Source organism: Schistocerca serialis, chromosome 7 (assembly GCF_023864345.2).
Source record: "Schistocerca serialis cubense isolate TAMUIC-IGC-003099 chromosome 7, iqSchSeri2.2, whole genome shotgun sequence".
Taxonomy (NCBI): Eukaryota; Metazoa; Arthropoda; class Insecta; order Orthoptera; family Acrididae; genus Schistocerca; species Schistocerca serialis.
The window spans coordinates 330,689,972-330,712,589 of NC_064644.1; the positions used below are offsets into that span (position 1 = coordinate 330,689,972).

At 42.7% G+C, this 22,618-nt stretch overlaps 1 protein-coding gene and 1 pseudogene across 1 annotated transcript in view; both read left to right on the forward strand.

Moving 5' to 3' along the window:
* LOC126413050 (myrosinase 1-like) overlaps positions 1-22,618 on the forward strand; it is an 83,688-nt gene that overhangs the window by 18,455 nt on the left and 42,615 nt on the right. Inside the window, exons 3-4 of the mRNA XM_050082947.1 lie at positions 10,035-10,169; positions 16,539-16,661. Coding sequence (XP_049938904.1) covers positions 10,035-10,169; positions 16,539-16,661 — 258 coding nt within the window. The remainder of the gene's footprint in view (positions 1-10,034; positions 10,170-16,538; positions 16,662-22,618) is intronic.
* LOC126413665 (5S ribosomal RNA) lies at positions 5,577-5,693 on the forward strand (annotated as a pseudogene).

The window sequence follows — 22,618 nt, forward strand, 5'->3', positions numbered from 1 at the left end:
CAACACCAAGAAGGAGTTGTGCGACATACACGGAAGATGGTAGGAGTGTTTTTACATCTGATAGATGACGTCTATTCACTAGTCGCAAAGAGTGGTGCTAGTAGCGCCTCTATGAGACTGCAAATCAGGTTTGCTTCAAATACGCGCTGTATCGGCCATGAGTGTTCATTACCTTCGAAAATGGATATGGTGATTTGCTGTTAGGCAGGGATGTCTTTAAGACGACGAAGACGCCATTATTAACAGCTCACAGAGTTTGAACGAGGTCGTGTAATAGTGCTACGAGAAGCTGGATGTTCCTTGTACGATTCTGCACAAAGACTTGGCAAGAATGTAGCCACTGTACATTATTGCTGGCAGCGGTGGTCGCGGGAAGGTACGGTTGCAAGGCGGCCAGCATCCGTACGGCCTCGTGGCATGACTGAGAGGGAAGACCGTCGTGTTCGGCGTACAGCTGTGAAGCATTATACTGCTTTTGCAGCAGCAATTCGAGCAGCAGTTGGATCCACAGTGACATAACAAACCGTTACATGTCGGTTACTTCAAGGACAGCTCTAAACTAGACACCCTGAAGAGCGCGTTCCACTGACCGCAAACCACAGCCGTTTGTGACTTCAATGGTGTCAAGCGAGAGCTCAATAGAGAGCAGAATGGAGGTCTGCTGTGTTTTCTGATGAAAGCTGGTTCTGCTCGGCGCCAGTGATGGACGTGTCTTGGTTACAGGGAGGCCAGTTGAAGGCCTGCAAACTTCCTGGATGCTTGACACGCTGGACCTACACCTGGAGCTATGACAGCAGGACTCATGGTTATCCCACGCACCCTGACTGCAAATTTGTACATCAGTCTGACGATTCGATCTGTGGTGCTGCCATTTATGATTAGCGTTCCAGGGGTTTTTTCCAACAGGATAAAGCTAGCCCCTATACCGCTGTTGTAACCCAACATGCTCTACGGAGTGTGGACATGGTGCATTTGCCTGCTCGATCACAATATCTGTCTCCAGTCAAGCACTGAAACTCCAGTGGCATCTACAAACAGCATTAACCGTCCCTTTACTGGCCGACCAAGTGCAACAGGCATCGAACTCCATCCCACAAACTGACATCTGGCACCTGCATGACACAATACATGCACGTTTGCATGCTTGCCATCAACATTCTGGTGGCACCAATGGTACCAACATTTCACATCTGCAATGGCTTTTCCTGCGCTTACATTAACCTGTGAACTTGCTATGGTTTATTCTTTATTTTTTTATTAGCTTTCAGGATGTCCCCAGTCAGTCATCCCGTTAACGGGAAGTCAGTGATGTCCGTACGTAAGCAAGGACAACGTAACACCCTGTCCTCGAGCGGAGAAAACCTCTGACCCACCCAGAAATCGAATCTGTGCCCCTTCACATAGCAATCCGCTGCGCTGAGCGCATAGCTACCAATAAGGACAACTTGCAATGATAATCACTTAAATAGCACTTAAATTTCACTAGGCAAATGTATTCCAGAAATTTCATTATTCTGTATTAATTATTTATTGAAGCTGGGATCTTTTTTCTTCAGTAGTTTGACCACAGCAAGTTGCGGTAAAAGATTTTTTAATGCTGCTATAAGACGAATGAATTTAAAAATAAGGACAAGTTTGGCACTTTCTGATACAGAATGTGTTCGAAGTAAAGTACAGGGTATGGGACTGCGATAAAAATATTGCTGTTTGTAGAAAACAAAAACAGATACTCGTTCAATGGAATCCTTGCTGTATAATGGCAGCTCACGTAAGCGTACTAAGAAAGTAATGTTAGCGACACGACTAAATTCTTCGGTGATCCAAGTAATCTGATGATATCCGTCAGTAAGAGGTTTCCATATGCAAAGCAAAAGATTTCCATTCTCACTAAGAGCTTCATTCTCACTTTTATACTGTAATCGATACTGACAAAGTCCGAAACGTAATGAGGACAGCGGAACTGCAATTGCTAGTGAGCAGTGAACGAGCCGTGGAGCGTCACACATTTGGTTTGCAGCTACGGGCATAGAACACATTTCCTCAAGCGTTAATTTACGGTCTGAAATCAAATCGTAACCGAAGTAGAAGCCAAGTAGTCGTAAGTCAAGTCGAGAATCCAGGATCAAGTCTCCGAACTTGCCCACCCAGCTAGTCGCGCGGTCCGACGTTGCTTCCCAAGCGGGAAGGCGTGCCGGTCCCCGGCTCGAATCCACCTGGTGCATTAGTGTCGAGATCCGGCGTGCCGGCCTGCCTGTGGATGGTTTTTAAGGCGGTTTTCCATCTGCCTCGGCGAATGCGGGCTGGTTCACCGTATTCCGCCTCAATTATACTATGTCGGCGATTGCTGCGCAAACACTACCTCCACGTATGCATGCATTCGTCTGGTATGAGACGTGAGACGTTCCCGGGGTGGGGGTTCCACTGGGGGCCGAACCGCACAGTAACCCTGAGTTCGGTGCGGAGCGGCAGTGGGCTGAGTGGACTGCTGTAGCCTGTTGTGCGGTTGTGAACCACTGAGGGCTACGGTGGGGACGAAGTCTCTCCGTCGTTTCTAGGTCCCCGGTTCAAAACCCAAGCTTCTTAACTTAAACAAAGAAGAACCTAGTCGAATATCGGCATTTGAACGTCGCTTACTGGAGACTTCGTACAGAAACATATGGAGTATAGATGAGACTTACAGACAGCACCTGCTACCATCCCTGCAATGCTGAGGCTTAAAATTTCAGGTGGAATAAAGTCGAGTTTCTGCAACTAGAACTGAATCTAACTGTTAAAGCTTTTCCATCTTTTTTGCTGAAATCAAGCATTCACTTTTAACATTTAGGTGATTTGTTGATGTAGTCTAACTCATATATTACCCTAAGTAACATAATAATGCAAAATTCCCGGTCGCTGCCGTTTTTACAACCGGCCAGGGGAAATTGTAACAAAGAAGAGTCTGAAACATTGTATTTACAATTATTTCTCCGTATGCTGCTTATAAATACTAGAATTACGTTTTATTCTGAGAATTTCTCTTTTTGTTACACTATGCGTCATTTAGGAAACTGCTTCCATAGGACAGAGAATAAAAATATCAGTTTGGCTAGAACCAATCAGTTTGCAGGCGATTCATTCAACATACGTGTAATTTTTTGTGATTTCATAATAAATGTGATTTGATTTTATGAATACGAGGTGTGTGAAAAAAGTAATGAACTGATAACACTACGAGAGATCTGGCAACACTGTGTTGTTCTACTTATGTAGACCGGTGTGCTCATCCCTTCCAGATGCCCAGTCCGAGTTTCAGCTCCTTATAGCCATCAAGTGATTTTTGAGAGCGCCATCAGTGAAGTTGTATTTTTGTTGTGTGTTATGAAAATCTAACAGCGGAATTTAGAGCAATGCTATGCCGCTATGTTTCGTGTTAAACTTGGGGAATCCCCGAGCGTGACCGTTGAAAAGTTGAAACAGGACTATGGGGAAAACTCCTTATCAAGAGCACAAGTTTTTCCCTGGCAAAAATCAGTTTTGGAAGGCTGAGAACACGTTGAAGATTAACGTCGCTCAGGAAGACCCTCAACTTTAAAAACCGACGAAAACATCGAATGTGTGCGTGCTCTTGTGAGATCAGACCGAATTTGTTCCTCCAAAACAAACTGTAGCCAATATTTGTGCTAATATGTCCTTAAAAGTCTCAGGAATGAGGTAAACTAAGTGAGACCGGACATTGCACACTAGTGGATGCTGTTGCATCATGGCAACGCCCTACGTGACACGGAATTTTTGACCTCAAAAGGCAATCCTGTTGCTCTACAGCCTCCCTGTTCACTTGATCTGAGTACTTTTGAGTTTTTTGTTCTTCTGAAATTAATAATGTCTTAAAAGGACGTCATTTTGGGAGTCTGGAGAACATACAAAAGAATGTAATCAACCTGTTAAAGGCCGTACTAGCTGAAGCCTTTCAGCACTGCAACCAAGACTGGGAACAACGACTCCGCCGGTGTGAAGCTACCGAAGGGAACTACGTTGAAAACGACAAAAAAAACTTTGGTAGAGAAAAAATCAGTCTCATTACTTTCTCTGACTTCTTGTATGTCTGTTCTTTATAGAAACTAAGGATTTTTGTTTCATAACGTTTACTAAATTCAGAACAGATACCGAATCAATATCGAGATATAACGTAGAACATATCAGAAAACTTTGATTATTGAGAAAACTGTTTTGAGTCATTATTTAAAACGTATATTATTCACCATTGACTGCAGAACCAATTTATTTTCAGAATTGCAATATCGGTCTTGAGGCCATTATCAAATCGTTCACTGTCAACGACTGTGCTTCAGCATATCTCGGAAATTAAAAATCCTCCGATATGTACACATGAAATCGTCATATCTGGGCCGTTTAATAATTTTGACATCCTTAATACTTATTCCAATAATACAGTTCTTGTAGACTGTCTCAAAAACAATGTATAAGAAGTGTGGTTTATTGGGCTTCATTTGAAGGATATTAACATTATTAAACGGCTCAGATATGATGACTACATGCGTAAATGTCGGAGGAGTATGACATGTGTTGTGGCAGGGTCGTCTCCAGTGAACCACTTGATAATGGCCTTAAGGCCGAAATCGCAATTGTGAAAATAAATATTTTCTACAGTCATTGGTGAACCTGAGGGAGCGGCAGACACAGGTCCAGGGCACTCTCTTGCCACTGGAATGGGGAACTGCCTCCAAAAGGTGGAAGAATCAGCAAAGATCAACATGAGAAGACAGAAGGCAATGAAAAATTGTCATAATTATCTCTCCATTGGCAAAAGATTACCGTTTAGTCTCCCATCTGGTTATACAGGAGGGGGCTGTCAAGGGAGAGGTAACACTGAGGAAAGGGTTGAATAACCAATGAAAAAGTAACGTTCTACTAATCAAAGAGTGGAATGTCAGAATTTGAACGTAATAGGGAAGCTAGAAAAATCTGAAAAGGGGGATACAAGGCTAAATCTAGATGTGGGCAGCGTCAGTGAGGTGAAACGGAAACAGGAAAAGGATTTCTGTTCCTGCGACTATGCGATAATATCAGAAGCATCAGAAAAGAATATAATTGGAGTGGGATTTGTAATGAATTGGAAAGTAAGTTGGAGAGTGAGTTACTTTGACTGATTCAGCGACAGGATTATTCTCATCAGAATCGGAATCAAACCAACGCCAACTAAAATGGTGTAGGTAGGCATGCCGACACAGACGATGAATGGATAGGGAAAGTGCATGACAATACTGAACGGATAATTCAGTATGTAAAGGCATATGGTAATCTGATCATCAAGGGGGTTTGGAACACGGTAGTAGGGCAAGGAAACGAAGAAACAGTTACTATTTGGTGGTAGGAATGAGAGAAGATAGAGACTAATTAAGTTTTCTAAAACATTTCAGCTTGTGGTAGCGAGTACACAAGTAAGGAATTACAAATGGAGCTGCTACACTTGCGAAAGGCCAAGAGACACTGGACTATTCCAGTTGAAATACGTCATAGTGAGAAACAGCTCCCGAAATTGGAGACTGGATTTTAATGCACACCGTAGAACAGATTTAGGCAACGGCCTTGCCGCAGTGGATACACCGGTTCCCGTCGGATCACCGAAGTTAAGCACTGTCGGGCATGACCGGCGCTTGGATGGGTGACCATCCAGTCGCCATGCGCTGTTGCCATTTTTCGAGGTGCACTCAACCTCGCGATGCCAATTGAGGAGCTACTCGACCGAATAGTTGCGGCTCCGGTCACAGAAAACCATCATGACGACCGGGAGAGCAGTGTGCTGCCCACACGCCCCTCCTTTACGCATTCTCAGCTGAGGATGACACGACGGTCGGATGGTCCCGATGGGCCACTTGTGGCCTGAAGACGGAGTGCTGCTGCTGCTGCTGCTGCAAGTGCAGATTTAGTCTCAGATCACGATGTAGTAATAACGAAGAACAGACAAGCTTATAAGGGAATCGTTTGGAAGAATCAACGAGGAAAGATGTGAGATACTGAAGCATTGAGGAACGATAAGATGCGTTTAAAATTCTGTAAAGCTATAGATACTGCGATAATAACACAATAACAGTCAGAATGAAATTTTCACTCTGCATCGGAGTGTGTGCAGATACGAAACTTCCTGGCGGATTAAAAACGTGTGCTGGTCCGAGACTCGAACTCATGACCTTTGCTCTTCACAAGCAAGTGCTCTACCGACGGAGCTACCTAAGCGCGACTCATGACGCTTCTTCACAGCTTTCTGTCTTACAGGCTTCACAGGAGAGCCTCAATGAAGCCTGGGATGTAGGAGATGAGGTAAAGGCGGAAGTGAAGCTGTGAGGACGGGTCGTGAGTCGTGCTTGGGTAGCTCAGTCGGCAGAGCACTTGCCCGCGAAGTCGGTGCCGAGTTCAAGTCTCGGTCCTGCACGTAGTTTTACCACAGAAAGCAGTTCAGCTGAAGAAAATCTGCCATTTCTAAAAAGGGGAATCACAGAAGTTGGAAAGACAACATAGGTACAAGGAATGTAACAGCGAAGGAACCTTGGATACTTCAGCTGATAGACGATTGGAAGAAGGAAAAGATAGGAATAAAACAATATGAGTCACTTCGGAAACAAAAAATGCAGGGAACCCAAGCGAAATTGCTGCAGGAAAAAATACATCTACTAGTATCAAGCATTGGTGTTAATTTAAGGAGGAAAGTCTTAACACGTACGATTGGAGCACAGAATTGTAAGAAAGTGAATCATGGGCAGTGGGGACACCGAAGAACAAAAGAATCGATGCGTTCGAGATGTGGTGCTATAGTAGATGTTGAACGTAGAGTGGACTCATAAGAAAGATGGAGGTTCCCTTCAGAACCGGCGAAGATATAAATATGTCGAAAATATGGACAAGAGTAAGAGACCGGATAATAGGCGATGTTTCAGAACATCAAGGAACCACTTGTATGGTACTAAAGGGAGTTGTAGAAGGTAAAAACTGTAAGGTAAGAATGAGATTGGAATGTATCCAACAATAGTTCAGAACGTGCTACTCTGTGGTGAAGGGCTTGGCGCAGGATGTGAAATTGTGGCGGGCCGCATCAAACCAGAGACCTGAAATCTTTGAAATGGTTGGCAAGAATTTTTCATCCTCAGCAAAGACTGATTGCCCTTTATCTTTTTTAAAAAATAGCTGTACGAACAATACCTCCAGCTTTCACTCCATTGACAAAGGCTAAAAGATGTTGCAAAAAGTGCATTCCAACGTAAAGACAGGCAAGACGACTGGGTTCTGAAAGCAGACTTTATACCACTCCTTCCTCACCTGCAATCCGTCCTTGCGTTCATCATTCTTCCCATCACAGCGTGGCTTCTTTTACAATCTCCCCATGTATTAAAAACTACGTAAATGTTAAACCTAACTTCTGGGAAAACAAATTTCTTCTCATTTAAAACACCAGTGCAGAGTGTCCCAGGAGGAGTGGTCCGTATTAAGGGATATGAAGGGAACGATCATTCAAAGCAATAAATCTAGTAAACATGGGTTTAGAAGCCATACCTTAAAAGCTATGTGTACTTCTTCATCTTCGATACCACGGAACAATACTCTTCTACTGAAAATTTATGCTTCCCATATTTTGCGAGGTTGTGGTATGGATCAAAACAAGAAAAAATGTGCAGTAAACATGGATTCTAAATTTTACTCCTTAAGAGCTATGAGCACTTATTCTTCTTCGTTAATGCGAAACAAGTTTCTTCCACTGAACAAGTACTTCTAGGTCTTAGGATACGCATTTTAGATCCCATGTACACTTGACATTTTTCTTCTTTAGGTCCATACTACCTCCGCCCAAAATATGAAAAGAAAAGAGCTTGCAGTACAAGAGATTTGTTTCACAGTAACGAAGATGAAGTAGTAATCATAGCTCTTAAACTTTGCATTTTAGAGCCCATGATTACTAGACTTTTTTGCTTCGAATGGTCGTTCTCCATTGCCATGAATATAGCCCCTTCCTCCTGGGACACGCTCCGTAGTTCGTATTTGAAAATAACTAATATTTCCTTAGTCTCAACAAAAATTGTTCAAATGGCTCTGAGCACTATGGGACTTAACATCTGAGGTCATCAGTCCCCTAGAACTTAGAACTAATTAAACCTAACTAACCCAAGGACATCAGACACATCCATGCCCGATGCAGGATTCGAACCTGCGACCATAGCGGTCGTGCGGTTCCAGCCTGAAGCGCCTAGAACCGCATGGCCACCGCGGCTGGCTTAGTCTCATCAACCAAAAATTGTACGGAAAACAGTCATCAGTACTGTTTACCACTCAAACAACCGACCATTGTAAAAAGATACTTACACTATTTTTTTAAATGTTTGGCGACTATTCGTCAGATATGTCTAACAAATTTCCATGCTTCTTGAAATGTTGGTTTGGTGCTGTTGCAGATAACATGAAAAGAACATCAAATGCTTGTCGCGTCTTCAGCCGGATCAAACTGTCATCTGCACACCATATCCCGCCGTTCACCTAGCCGCCATCATCAGGTGAGAAAAGTAAGCCGCTCTCGCCGATAATTGATTCAACGACGGAACCTTTATATGCAGCGAAAATACGAAAGCCCACGAGCTAATAAAATACGCAATCGCTCAGTCGTTGCTGTTGTCAACTGGCGCAAGAGGACTTGCAGTGCCTCCAATGGTGAATACTGCCGAAAAACGATACATATATATATAAACTCATGGCTGGTCGATTCAGATGCTGTTGTTTCCTCATATCTGACAAAACAGATGCTACCAACTGTCCCGCACCGTTTCAAAGTACAGGAGTCCTACGGGCCTTGGACAAAAGAGCATATGGTATCTCGGATGCTGAGAATTTACCAAACGAACTGCAAAATCTTAAGGATGAGTTTAATCATAACGGCTATACGGACAGAAAGATTCGACGTGCTTTGAGTTTGTAGCATTACCTAAACCAACTGAAGACACTTTTAATTCTGTGGCTTTCCTCCCATGTACTGGGAAGAAACATGAAATCACATGTGTATTCCTTCCGCCAACTAAAGTTAGAGCACTTCCTGGCTCTGTTAAGGATAATTTATGTTTTAGGAAGTCTTGGCGTTCAGAAAATATCATGTGAATGCGGTAAAATATATATTTGTCAAACTTACCGTCAATGACAGATGTGTTGAACATCATCGCCAAACGCGATTATTACAATATGACAAATCTGCGGTGGCTGAGCACTGTCTTACAGAGGGACATAAAATGCTATACAATGAGACACAAGTGATAGCAAACGTCTCGAGTTACTCGGATTGTGTTTGAAAATAATCTGTAGAAATGAGATTAACAGTTCATATCATTAACCGTGATAATGGATACTCGAGAAGTGAAACTTGGAATCTTGTTTTATTAAATATGAAGAAACAATGACATCTGAATCAGCCGGTTATGTGTAATAATTTTTAAGGATACGCGTCAAGGGGCAGCAGCAACGATTGAGTGTTTGAGCTTACCTTAGCGCATGCGCTTTCGTATATTCGCTGCATATAAAGGTTCCATCGTTCACGGTCTGAATACAATACGACCACGTTTTTATTCCGTTTCGTACAATCACTAGCAGTGGCTTGTTCTTGTCCAGCCACTTTTTTTCCTATACCGTAGAGTTGGAGCATTACTGCGCCTCTCCTCTGTACTTCCACCGTCGGAGGATGGCACGGAACTTACAGTTCACCGCCACTCCTTCAAAGTGTTGTGCTCGGCTGTTATTCAGCCGTTTTTTTTTTATCCTCTCACTTGTCCACCGAGACAGTTGGACCGAATCTGAACCAGTGACGCTGCCACACCAAAAAAGTCTGAATCAGTTATCGGCAAAAGCGGCTTAGCTCTCCTTACCCGATGATGGCGGCCAGGTGGACTGCGGAAATATTGTGTGGAGATGACATTATGATCCGGGTAAAGATCCGAAAAGATATTGATCTGCTAATACTCCGGGAAAATCTACATAGCCACAACATGGAAATAATTTTACTGTTTTAGGTGAATGCGTACCGGTTTTCGATATCGTGGGCCAGGATTCTTCCTACTGGAGACACCAACGTGGTCAATCAAAAGGGGATTGATTACTACAACAACCTCATCAACGGTCTACTGGAGAACGGTATCGAACCATTGGTAAGACGCAAGCAAAGAGGCAAGCAAAGCCACATCACACTAGTATAGAGCGTCAAGAAAAAACGCTAACAGTATCAATAGCTGAAACATGTATCTGCCTTGACTAACGAGACGTATCAAATGTACAGAATACATAGTATGATATGATACGTACGAAACACACAAACATGGTTAGAAGCAGATTTTATCTTCAAGCTCTGAAAAAGTTTGAAATGCACAGCATGCACACTTTAACTTGGCGACAAATCATTCAAAACTATACGGTTCTGTTAACAAAGATGAGAGTGTCAGTGGCCCTTACTCTGCTGTAATATCTGTTACTGCTAGGGTTAAATGCGATGTTTAGAAAGGAGAGAATACATTTGCACTTAGCAGGTACGGTGGGAAACAGAGAGCAGCTTATCTGACGACTCAACATAAAATTGTAATCTCTTCGGCTGGAAACTAAATACACTATTAAAATAAATATATAAATATATAAAGGTAAAAAATTGATACATCTCGAAGAAATTGTTCGGATGGGACAAAAATCGGTAGGTATGATGTACATGTGAAAACAAATAAATTATTATAGTTTCAGAAAAATTGGTTGATTTACGCAAGAGAAAGAGCTTCAGTAATTGAGTAAGCCAGTAATTCGTTGGTTCACCTCTGGTCCTTCTGCAAGCAGTTTTTTGGTACTCATTGACAGAGCTGTTGGGATATCATGCCAAATTCTGCCCAACTGGCGCGTTAGATAGCCAAAATTCCTAACTGATTGAAGGGTCTTGCCCATAATACTCCAAACGTTCTCAATTGGAGAGAGATCCGACGACGTTGCTAGCGAAGGTAGGGTTTGTCAAGCCCGAAGACAATCAGTAGAATGTCTCGCCATATGCAGGCGGGCATTATCTTGCTGAAATGTAAGCCCAGGATGGCTTGCCATGAAGGGCATCAAAACGGAGCGTAGAATATCATCGACGTACAGCTGTGCTGTAAGTCTGAGATATATGACAACCAAAGGGGTACTGCTATTAAATGAAATAGGATTCTAGATCATCACTTCTACTTATCAGCTCATAAGGCGGATGGCAGTGAGGTTGGTAGCCTACCGCTGGCCAGCACATCTACAGAAGCGTCTTCCCTGGTCATCGGGGCTCAGTTCGAAGCGGAACTCATCACTGAAGATGACATTCAATAAGATTATAGGCGGAAGACGTATATGGAGACGCCCCGGACAGCGATGGGACACGAACCTAACTGTTGTCCACGATATGTCCCGACAGCGAGGAGAGAAGCTCCACGGTGACATTTCTTTTCACGGCAGGACTCACTTTGGTTGTCATCCGCGGCACCCTTACACGACAGCGTACGTTGACCATATTGTACACCCTGCTTTGTGACTTTTTACGGTAAGCCATCTTGGTCTTACATTTTCAGCAAGATAATGTCCGTCTGGAGACGGCGAGAGTTTATACTGCTTGTCTCCGTAGTTGCCAAACCCTACCTTGGTGAGCAAGGCCGCCAGATCAATCCCCGATTCAGATCACCTGGAGCATTATTGGCAGGGCTCTCCAAATATATCGGGATTTTGACGACCTGAAGAACTAATTGGGCAGAATTTTTCAAGGATATCGTCCAGGAGGACACCTAATAATTCTATCAGTCAACCCTAAGCGGAAGGGGCAGAGGTTGACCAACGCTTTATTGGCTTTCTGAATTTGTGATTCTCTTTCTCTTGAATAAATCATACATTTTATGTGAAACTGTAATCTTGTCTATATGCGATTGCAGTCTTTCTCGGCGTATTCCACTGATGAATTCTTCTCGGATTATCAGCCGAGTGGTGGCGTCGTCTTGTCGCAACGTTTCAGTGAGTTTCGTATCCATTATCCTCAGCTCAGTGCAGCCTGGAATCCGACAATTAGATATGCAGAACACAGCATCCCGACAATTCGCCAGAAGATACTGCATACGAAACTCATTGAAACGTTGCGACAAGATGACACCACCACTCGGCTGATAACCCGAGAAGAATTCATCACTCTAATCTTGTCTGTATATGTACCGGGTGATCAAAAAGACAGTATAAATTTGAAAACTGAATAAATAACGGAATAATGTAGATAGAGAGGTACAAATTGACACATATGCTTGGAATGACATGGGGTTTTATTAGAACCAAAAAAATGCAAACCTTCAAAAAATGTCGGACAGATAGCGCTTCATCTGATCAGAATAGCAATAATTAGCATAACAAAGTAAGACAAAGTAAAGATGATGTTCTTTACAGGAAATGCTCAATATGTCCACTATCATTCCTCAACAATAGCTGCAGTCGAGGAATAATGTTGTGAACAGCACTGTAAAGCATGTACGGAGTTACGGTGAGGCACTGGCGTCGGATGTTGTCTTTCAGCATCCCTAGAGATATCGGTCGATCATGATACACTTACGACTTCAAGTAACCCCAAAGCCAATAATCACACGGACTGAGGTCTGGGGACCTGGGAGGCCTAGCATGGCGAAAGTGGCGGCTGAGCACACGATCATCACCAAACGACGCGCGCAAGAGATCTTTCACGCGTCTAGCAATATGGGGTGGTTCTAATAAAATCCCATATCATTCCAAACATGTGTGTCAATTTTTACCTCTCTATCTACATTATTCCTTGCTTTATTAAGTTTTCAAATTTATGCTGACTTTTTGATCACTCGGTATATCACATCTACCAATTTCCATACCATTAGGACAATTTTCACGTCGTGCGTCATTTTTTCATATTAAAATGTACAATCAATCGCTGAAACTCAGCGGTATAACACAACGCTCTCTAGACAAGAGTGAGCCGAGCAAGACTGTGAAGAATGTGAAAGACACTCCGTAGTCCAATAGTCATGTTAGAAAGTTACTGCAAAAATACAGCAAACTCTGCCACAGATTGCAAAGAAGCCAAAGCCTTGCTGGCGACCGAGCGAGGTGACGCAGTGGTTAGCATACTGTAATGCATTCGGGAGAACGACGGTCTAAACCCGCGTCCAGTCATTCAGAGTTTGGTTTACCTTGATCTCCCTAAATCGCTCCAGGAAAATGCCGGGTCGATTCCTTTGAAATGGGCACGGCCGATCTCTTTCCCCCATCCCTGACGCAATCCGAGCTTGTGTTCCGTCTCTTATGGCCTCGATGTCGACGGGACGTTAAACCTGATCTTCCTTCCTCCTCCCCAGTCGACGAACATAAGAGAAACGAAGCCAAAAGAAGTGTATGACGAGAAAAGGCAGAATTGCTCACTGAACTTGTGTCTACTGATCTGACGAAAAATCGTAATGTTATAGCTTCATACACGTATACAGCTTCAGCGGTTGTCTTGCTGATTAAAGTTTCAAAACTCTGTGAGACGCAGAATGGCTACCAGAGTAAATCAGTGCTGTTCATGCTAAGTGTTGTTACCAGACCTGGTAGGGTATTTAAGATCGTGAACAGCCTCAAATTTAGTGTGATCACTGTGAGCGTCACGGAGATGTGTGTGAGTCAGTATTACCAACACCTGAAAGAGTTTGAAAGTGGCCTCATTCTTGGTATGCATTTGACCAGCTAGTCGAATCGTGTACTATCCGGATTTGTGAGGCGTTCGGATGTACAGTGGCCCGATCTTAGACTGTATGGGAAAATGAGGGCAGACATACTCGTCGTCAAGTTTTCGGTCGAACACATCTAACCAGCACAAGGGAGGACCGCCATATTGTGCATCGAGCATCGTATCTCTCTCACAACTGCTCCTGCCACCTGAGAACAAATAATACCTTCTTGCAACATTATTTCTCAGCTGCACCATTGGTCGTAGACTAGCAGCAACTAGACTAGGGAATTACCGTCCCTTGCCTAGTCTATCATTAGCAACACAACGCAAACGGCGGCATTTGGAATGGAATGGTGCCATGACTGGGAAGCAAGGACTGGTGATGAATGGCATCACATTGTGTTCACCGATGTATCGCGGTTCTGCAGTATGACCACGTCAGCAACTATGGTGGCGACCTGGGGAGAGGATCCATTCTTCAAATGCTTTTTGGAGAGGCACAGTGGTCATATTCCCGGCGTCATGACGTGTGGAGCCATTGGCTGTAGTCGGTAGTGACTGAGGGAGCTCTGATGGCACATCACGGAAATCCTGCATTCAGTAGCGTGGTGAAAATTTTCAACAGGACAGAGCTCATCCACACGTGGCACAAGAGTAAAGAACTGTGTCTGTATGTTACGATACTCGTATGTCCAGCAAGATCTCCATCTCTGTCCCAGGCAGAACATGTGCGGGACCAGCTCGGACGTCAACACCGTCCCAGTGCAGTATTAAGGATATCAAGGACCAGTTACCACAGTGCAGACCAGCTTACCTTAGGAGACGATACGACTGCTTTATGACAGCCATCCCAAACGAACCAGCGCTGGCATCCAGGGGAGGTGATCCAAAGTCATACTGATAAGAGTGATCATACTGTCAAGTCCTTTGTAAATTTCACTCGATTTTGTAATCACTGAAATAACAACACACACCCTCTCAATCTGTGTAGTTTCATTTAGTATCCTCCTTTCTTTATGGGTGCTTCACTCTTTTTATCAGGATGTTTATTTTGGTACAAGTGGCAAGAGAAAACATCATACCTGCTCTTTGTTTTATGCAAGAATCTAAATGTGCACCTTCTGTAAATTGATATGAAAACACTGGTAACCGTTAAAGGGTGATAAAGACTTGTATAATACGAATATTGATTCGTTGCTGCAGTTGCTCCCTCATTCATATATAATTACTTGTTGTGTGCAAACCACACCAATCTGATTCTAGTACCTGTGCTTTGTATATGACAATTCCCCACACCACCACAGTATTAACAACTCACTTCTCTATTGTGTCTTTTCTAGCATTATTGATATTTTATAATGAATAAGTTGGAAACATTTCCGAGTGTTAATGTTATTGATATTTTTGTACACTGAAGCGCTAAAGAAACTGGTATACGCACGCATATTTAAATACAGAGGTATGTAAACAGGCACAATACGGCGCTGAGGTCGGCAACGCCTATATAAGAAACCAAGTGTCTGGCGTAGTTGTTAGATCGGTTACTGCTGCTGCAATGGCAGGTTATCAAGATGTAACTGAGTTTGGAAGTGGTGTTATTTTCGGCGACCGAGCGATGGGACACATTATCTCCGAGGAAGCGATGAAGTGGGGATTTTCCTGTGTAAGCATTTCACGAGTGTACCGTGAATACTAGGAATCCGATAAAACATCAAATGTCCGACATCGCTACGGCGTGAAAAAGATCCCGCAAGAACGGGACCAACAACGACTGAAGAGAATCTTTCAACGTGACAGAAGTACAACCCTTCCGCACATTGCTGAAGATTTCAATGCTGGGGCATCAACAAGTGCCAGCGTGCGAACCATTCAGCGAAACATCGAAATGGCCTTTCGGAGCCGAAGGCCCACTCGTGTACCCCTGATGACTGCACGACACAAAGTTTTACGCCTAGGCCCGGCAACACCGGCAGTGTACTGTTGATGACTGGAAACTTGTTACCTACTTGGATGAATGTCGTTTCAAATTGTATCGAGTGTATAAACGTGTACGGGTATAGAGACAACCTCATGAATCCATGTACCCTGCATGTCAGCAGGGGACTGTTCAAGATGTTGGAGGCTCTGTAATGGTGTGGGTCGTGTGCAGTTGGAGTGATATAGGACCCCTGGTACGTCTACACACGACTCTGACAGTGACACGTACGTTAGTATCCTGTCTGATCACCTGCATCCTTTCATGTCCATTGTGCATTCCGACGGACTTGAGCAATTCCAGCAGGATAATGTGACACCCCACACGTACAGAATTGCTACAGACTGCCTCCAGGAACCCTCTTCTGAATTTAAACGCTTCTGCAGGCCACCAAACTCCCCAGACACGAACATTATTGAGTATGTCTGGGATGCCTTGCAACGTGCTGTTCAGAAGACGTCTCCACCCCTCGTACTCTTATGGTTTTATGGACAGTCCGGTAGGATTCGTGGTGTCAGTTCCCTCCAGCACTACTTTAGGCATTATTCGAGTCCATGCCATGTCGTGTTTCGGCACTTCAGCGTGCTCGCGGGGTTCCATACGATATTAGGCAGATAGACCAGTTTCTTTGGCTCTTCAGCGTAATTTTGCTGTAATTTAAGAAAACCAGTGCTCGTTAGACCTACCATGCACTATTATTCAGTGAAGAACTCGTAACGTTTTGGTTTTACAATGTATTTTTTTCGCAACCTGTAGGTGATCCAAAACGCCGTTACAACAGTTATTTGCAACAGGAAACACAATTGTTACTGTTATTAAATCTCCTCCTTTCAGGTGACAATGTTCCACTTTGACCTTCCACAAAAGCTACAGGATATCGGAGGATGGCCAAATCCTAGGCTGGTTGATTACTTCGTGGAGTACGCCAGAATCCTATACGATAACTTTGGAGACAGGGTGAGTATTTGCCTTGATAAACTTAGAGACTAGACTTTGACACGTAATATGTTGTCCGGCTTCGGTAGACTATGAAAGTGCAATTCCTCTACAGTCGTGCTAGAAACGGAAAATTCTTCCGGTTGATCCGAGGCGACTCATTACATGCACAGGACAAGTATTTAACCCTCGCACCGCACACTTGATTTGAATTACCTTGACCTCACACTAGGGTCCACTCGACCCCAGTAAAATGTTATCATATGTGTTCCAAGCATATTAATATATACACTGTATTGTCTTATGTACATGGGACATTGTAAATAAATATGTAGTTACCTGTAATGATTTTTGTATTATTATAACAATGAGTAAAATATGGTATTTATGAAATATGCGTAGTATTATTAGTAAATGATGTTTTGTATTTCCTTATATTTAGCTTTCTCGTATTTGAACGTTTATAATGCTATACAATGTCTTACTTGGCTTTATTTAGTTATTAGAGTGAGTAACACACGGTATTTACAAATTTGGTACATATTACACTTCAACACTATACTGAAAACGACATCATACATTAATGTATAAATTCAAATTGAGTCTGAACTTGAATGCATAAAGTAATTTAATGTAATGTAATATAATGGATTATTTGATTTTTACATGATATTTTGGCATATGGTGTTTACAAAATTACTATTATAGCAAATTTGGGCAAAAACGCATAAGAAAGATGAAACTAATGTGTATTAGAATCAAGTGAAAAATGTATTAGAATCAAGTCAAAACTGTGACTAACGTATCAGTCACCATTTGTACTGTCAGTGAGCACACTCAGTACAAATCAGGGCTCTATGTTCATCACAGATCGTCCTTTTACGATCCTGGCGACACATTTTTGTTTTCCTGTCACTTTTTCTTGAACATAGTGAACATCTCACTTTGCCTGCTAGAGGTTCTGGTCTATCTGGTGCCACAGTATCTATTTCCAATATTTCTTCTAAGGTTCTCTTCACATACCTTCGTAGTGTAGGTATATTCAATCTAGCCCTTAGGTGAGGCGCAATTGAGTTCCATAACAGTTAATGCAGAAATTTACTTCATGGCTTCTTCACTTCAGTGCTGGAAAGAGTAAACAGAACCATGGCGTTTATCCCACTTGGTCCAAAATGCCGCAGAAAACCCTCATAGGCCATCTTCTTGTTGCATGCACAATGGTGTATGTTTCGCACAGCTGATAAAAAGTGTCAGTACCAGCTTTTTTATTGTATGAAATTATCATTTCAGGTTTTCCCGTTGTTTTGTCGATCCCGTTTGAGTAGTGCATGGTAGACAGCAAGAGTACAACTTTGTTTTTCTTTGGGGCATATGACAGTAGCGTCTTATTCATATCGAAGACAAATTGTGTTTTTCCGACATTTTGAGAACGTCAAAATGATTGTAGTATTTCAGTTTTAATTTTTCATACAGTTTCCAAAATTGTCAAATCAAAAATTTCAATCATTGTCTGATAAAGAGGAAATGACGAAAACAAATTGTCAACAGTCAGCCTCCTATTAGTGCCATGAATGGCTTCTAATAACTTTCTCACATAATAAGATGGGACAGCTTCATTTTTTTCTGTTAATACCTTGTCAATGTATGGAATAGCGTTAAGCGTGTAATAAGTCTTGGAATCATTCAACATAAAAATCTTAATTCCATATTTGTTCGGCTTTGAAGACATGTATATTATGAATGGGAATCAGCCACGGAAGCCCATTAGCTGCGCGTTTATTGTACAGCATTCGAAATGGGTGTACATGGATTTGCAGTTATCAATAAATTTAGTCCAGATGTCCCGAACGGGTACAAATATGTCTTCCTGTTTTCTTTGCATGCAGGTTGCTTTGTCATCACATCTTAGACAACTAGTAAAAAACTGAAATCGCCTTTGTGACATTGTAGTGAGAAACAGGGCATTGCCAAATTTAGGAGGCCAAAGTTCTTCTAAATCTGTGTCAGCAGCCTTGTTTACACCGCAGAAATAGTTCAATGGCAGTTGTTAGCTGTGCAATATTTGTAGTGTTATGGTAACTGTCCGAGTTTTCGATTGAAGAATGCTTGCAAATAAATTCGTCGTTCATGTAAGTGACAATCATGTCGAGCATTTCATTTGTCACTAATAATTGTCACGTTTCAAGTGGACTAGAAATAGACCTTGCTTGACCCTTTGGTCCTAGGAAGTGAATAACTAAATTTCTGGATTTAGTTCTTCCTCTCTTAGATGGTGTAGCTGAAGACCGCTTATACCATTTTACCTACAAAGATGTTTGAGTTGAGAAAACTACCATGACTATCATCATCGCCTTCTTCACTCTCTTCCGTACCTGGTGGTTCCTGAATTTTGACAAAATCAGTATCGTCATCAGAATCTAGGCCTCCAAATGAATCGTCTTCCTGGTCCAACTCGTCCATAAGTGCGTTACATATATTGTCATCTGTCATGAGTCGTTTACTCTTTGTTGCTGAAAAATAACATAAAATAATACAGGGCTACACTGAAAGGAAACAGTTATAAGTTGCACACAATATATATTTCAGTATTGTATACTTTCCAAGTTATTATTTTCAATCTGCATAAATGAGCTACACGGAACGCACACTAGGGTGATCGAGACCCAACGGCCGTTCAACAATCTTTACAGCTTGACATTATCGCAACAACAATGCAAATGTTTGAGTTAACATCGCATACATGTAGGCAGTGTTACCAACCTAATATACACTAAGTTTCAATAAATTGTAACCAACATACTCTTTGTAATACACAATTAAAATTACTCTGGGGCCCTAGGACCCCAGCATGCAGTGCGAGGTTTAAGAAAGCTGAAGAGCAATGACCGTGGTTTGGTATATCACTGGAACACTTTGTTTCACCATCATTTTTATGTAAGGTTACGGGATTACAGCAAGTACTCAGACGTAAGGAAATTTCCGTTTCATTAACAGATGTAATTAGAAAGTTTGCTCTTGCAACTACGAATTTTCATACTGAACCTCTATCGAACGTTAAGGTTGAATCTTAAGTGTTCTAGGTGCCCGTTTGATAAACCAGACTTACGTCACGTCTCGTGTCTATGGCTCCAATCACTATGGGACTTAACATCTGAGGTCATCAGTCGCCTAGAACTTAGAACTACTTTAACCTAACTAACCTAAGGACATCACACACAGCCATGCCCGAGGCAGGATTCGACCCTGCGACCGTAGCAGCATCGTGTCTATGTTAACAAAGCAGAGAACTATTGTGTTCCGAATATCAAGTTGCATACGAATCCCTGACCTAAATCTGTTCGAACATACCATTAACGAAATATAACTTGTGTAAACTGTGAGCTTTTATTCTCAGAATCTTAAAGATGCCCCACGTGCACAACTCATGAGCGACAAGCTAAAAGGGGCATGAACCAGAATAAAAAAGAACCTCTGTGTGTTGCTTACCATTCTTTAATGGTCGATGGTATCGGTACTACAAGAACCAGAGTGATATGGTATCACCTCTGAGACTGCTAGAGGCCGGCCGGTATGGCCGAGCGGTTCTAGGCGCTTCAGTCTGGAACCGCGCTATCGCTACGGTCGCAGGTTCGAATCCTGCCTCGGGCATGGATGTGCGTGATGTCCTTAGGTTAGTTAGGTTTAAGTAGTTCTAAGTTGTAGGGGACTGATGACCAGAGATTTTAAGTCCCATAGTGCTCAGAGCCATTTGAACCATTTTTTTGACACTGCTAGAGACGTAATTTTAACCGGGTACTTGGAAATATCGTTTGTGTTTTGCTGATAGGCTCTAAGACACTTAAAAAGGAAAACAGATATCCGGTGCCGGAAAAGCTCACTTTACTGGAATGGCACCAAATCCGTGCCTAATTAAACATCTTGGTCTAATGTACAGTTCACCACTGTCGGTCTTAAACTCCCTCACACCATGAGATATTGCGAAGGGATATGGATCTTTTTAACGACAACGCCACCTACAGAACACAATTTTTTCTTATCTTGTTTTTTTCCTTGTACATGTTTCGACACCTATACGTCACCTTCCGTGGGTCTTGTTTTTATTTCCTTAAAAATCTCTTATAAACGTTTGGTTGGTTTTTTGATTTTAGACTTAAAGGTACGGCATAAGCCGTTTATGTAGCTGTGTTTGTTCGCGTGGAGCTGCATCATTTAAAAGTTTTACACGGTGGCCTACTGTTACGTATTTTATGACTTGACAGCATGTCACGTAATAAGTAATCGCACAAAAGTCTATGTTTTGCTTAAAATGTAACGATGTTTATGTAACTTTTTTCCAAGAATAACAGTAATGAATGTCTATTCTTATGTTTTTTTGTTATATTGTGATGTCTAAATATGTGTGTTGTCCTCATCATTTCATCATCATCATCATTCGTGACAGTGGCTAGACTGGATTGTGAAAAACTTGGACTATGTAAAAATTGGGACTTTGTACGGGCGCTGATGACCGCGCAGTTGGGCGCCCCACAATCCAATCCTCATCATCATCGGAATGTGTATGACTAAACAAAACGGAAAAGTAAGCTTAAATTCTTCAGTAAGCGAATTCATTGCCACACTCCCTGCCTGTTTTATACGAACGACACATCATCACCGCTCGCCCGCATACTGGTAAAGTACCGATCGTGAAAACTTCTTTGGCCACGACTCTAAGTCAATTGCTAGCGTACTAACAAGCCTTAAATGACTTCTGTTGTGAAGGCAATTTCCTACCCGTGGTCGCATTGTCCCTACTCTGGCCTCCTGAAGGGAAATTTCTGGTGCTGAGTCACAAAGAGTCCTCACTTTTCTCTTATCCTTTTTTTGTCTTTCTGTCTCTTCTAGTTACACCCAGCATGCATACTGCCACTTTTCGTTGGGAAACCACACCTTTTGTTGGACTATCTGCACATTTGAGGTCCACGTTTCAGTTCAGGAAGTTAATACTGGCAATAAACGCTGGTTACAGCCTTTGCGTTGAAGTCATTTGGAGATGTACTTTACATTATGTTTTACAGATGACCTCCAATTTATTTTTTTTCTTGTCCACTTGCCTAAGTATACAAATTCCTCATTTTTTACGTTAATCTCTGCTACCTTGCGATCTTCGTACATATTGGTTTTATTGTACTAATCTTTAGGTCTAATGCAGTACTTGCTCCATTCTAATCCTTAGGTATTTGTCAGCAGTACACAAAATTTTTAGAATTCGTCTTACTAACAGTCTATAAAACATTCAGACTTCAACCAGAGGGAAGAATGAGCAGGCTTAAGTAGTGGGTACAGCACACTGGACCCTTTGCAGGTTGTCAGCAATAAATTTCAGTTAACACTCTGGTCAGTGTTTACAGATTATGAAAACCATTTGACAATGAAACAATAAAATTTTTGCTGGTGTCGCTTGAGAGAGAAGGAAGGCAATCAGCCTAAATTAGTTGACTGACGAGTGTATAAAACATTACAGCTTAGCTTACATCAAGCACGACCTTGTGTGGTGGACATGCCTGGTCGGCGCCCGATCTATGCCAACAACTGATGCGGGACTCTTGCGCGGACAGGCGAGTGCGGGACTGCAGCGTAGACGTCTCGGACGCGAACCCCGGTCTGGCGTGTGGCTGGCAGCGTCTGGCTCTGGCGGATGCCGAGTGGCTCCGTGGCTTGGAGGGCGCAGTTCGACCCTTGACCCATTGATGTTACAGATGGGCCCTTGCCAGGTTGTCCTGTGAAGATGACGATGGAGCAGAAGTCGACACTGTGACGGGCGCCATCTCGATGACTCACAAATCCGACCCGCTGAGTAGTTTGGCCAGTATTTATACGTGCCAAAGAGAGTTTGTTGTGATGGCGCAAATGTCACATGCGCTGTGTGCCGAAGTGCCCCTGGTTTCAATAATTAGCTAGGCACTGACTGGTAGGTGGGTGGCGAAGCACTGTGGGTG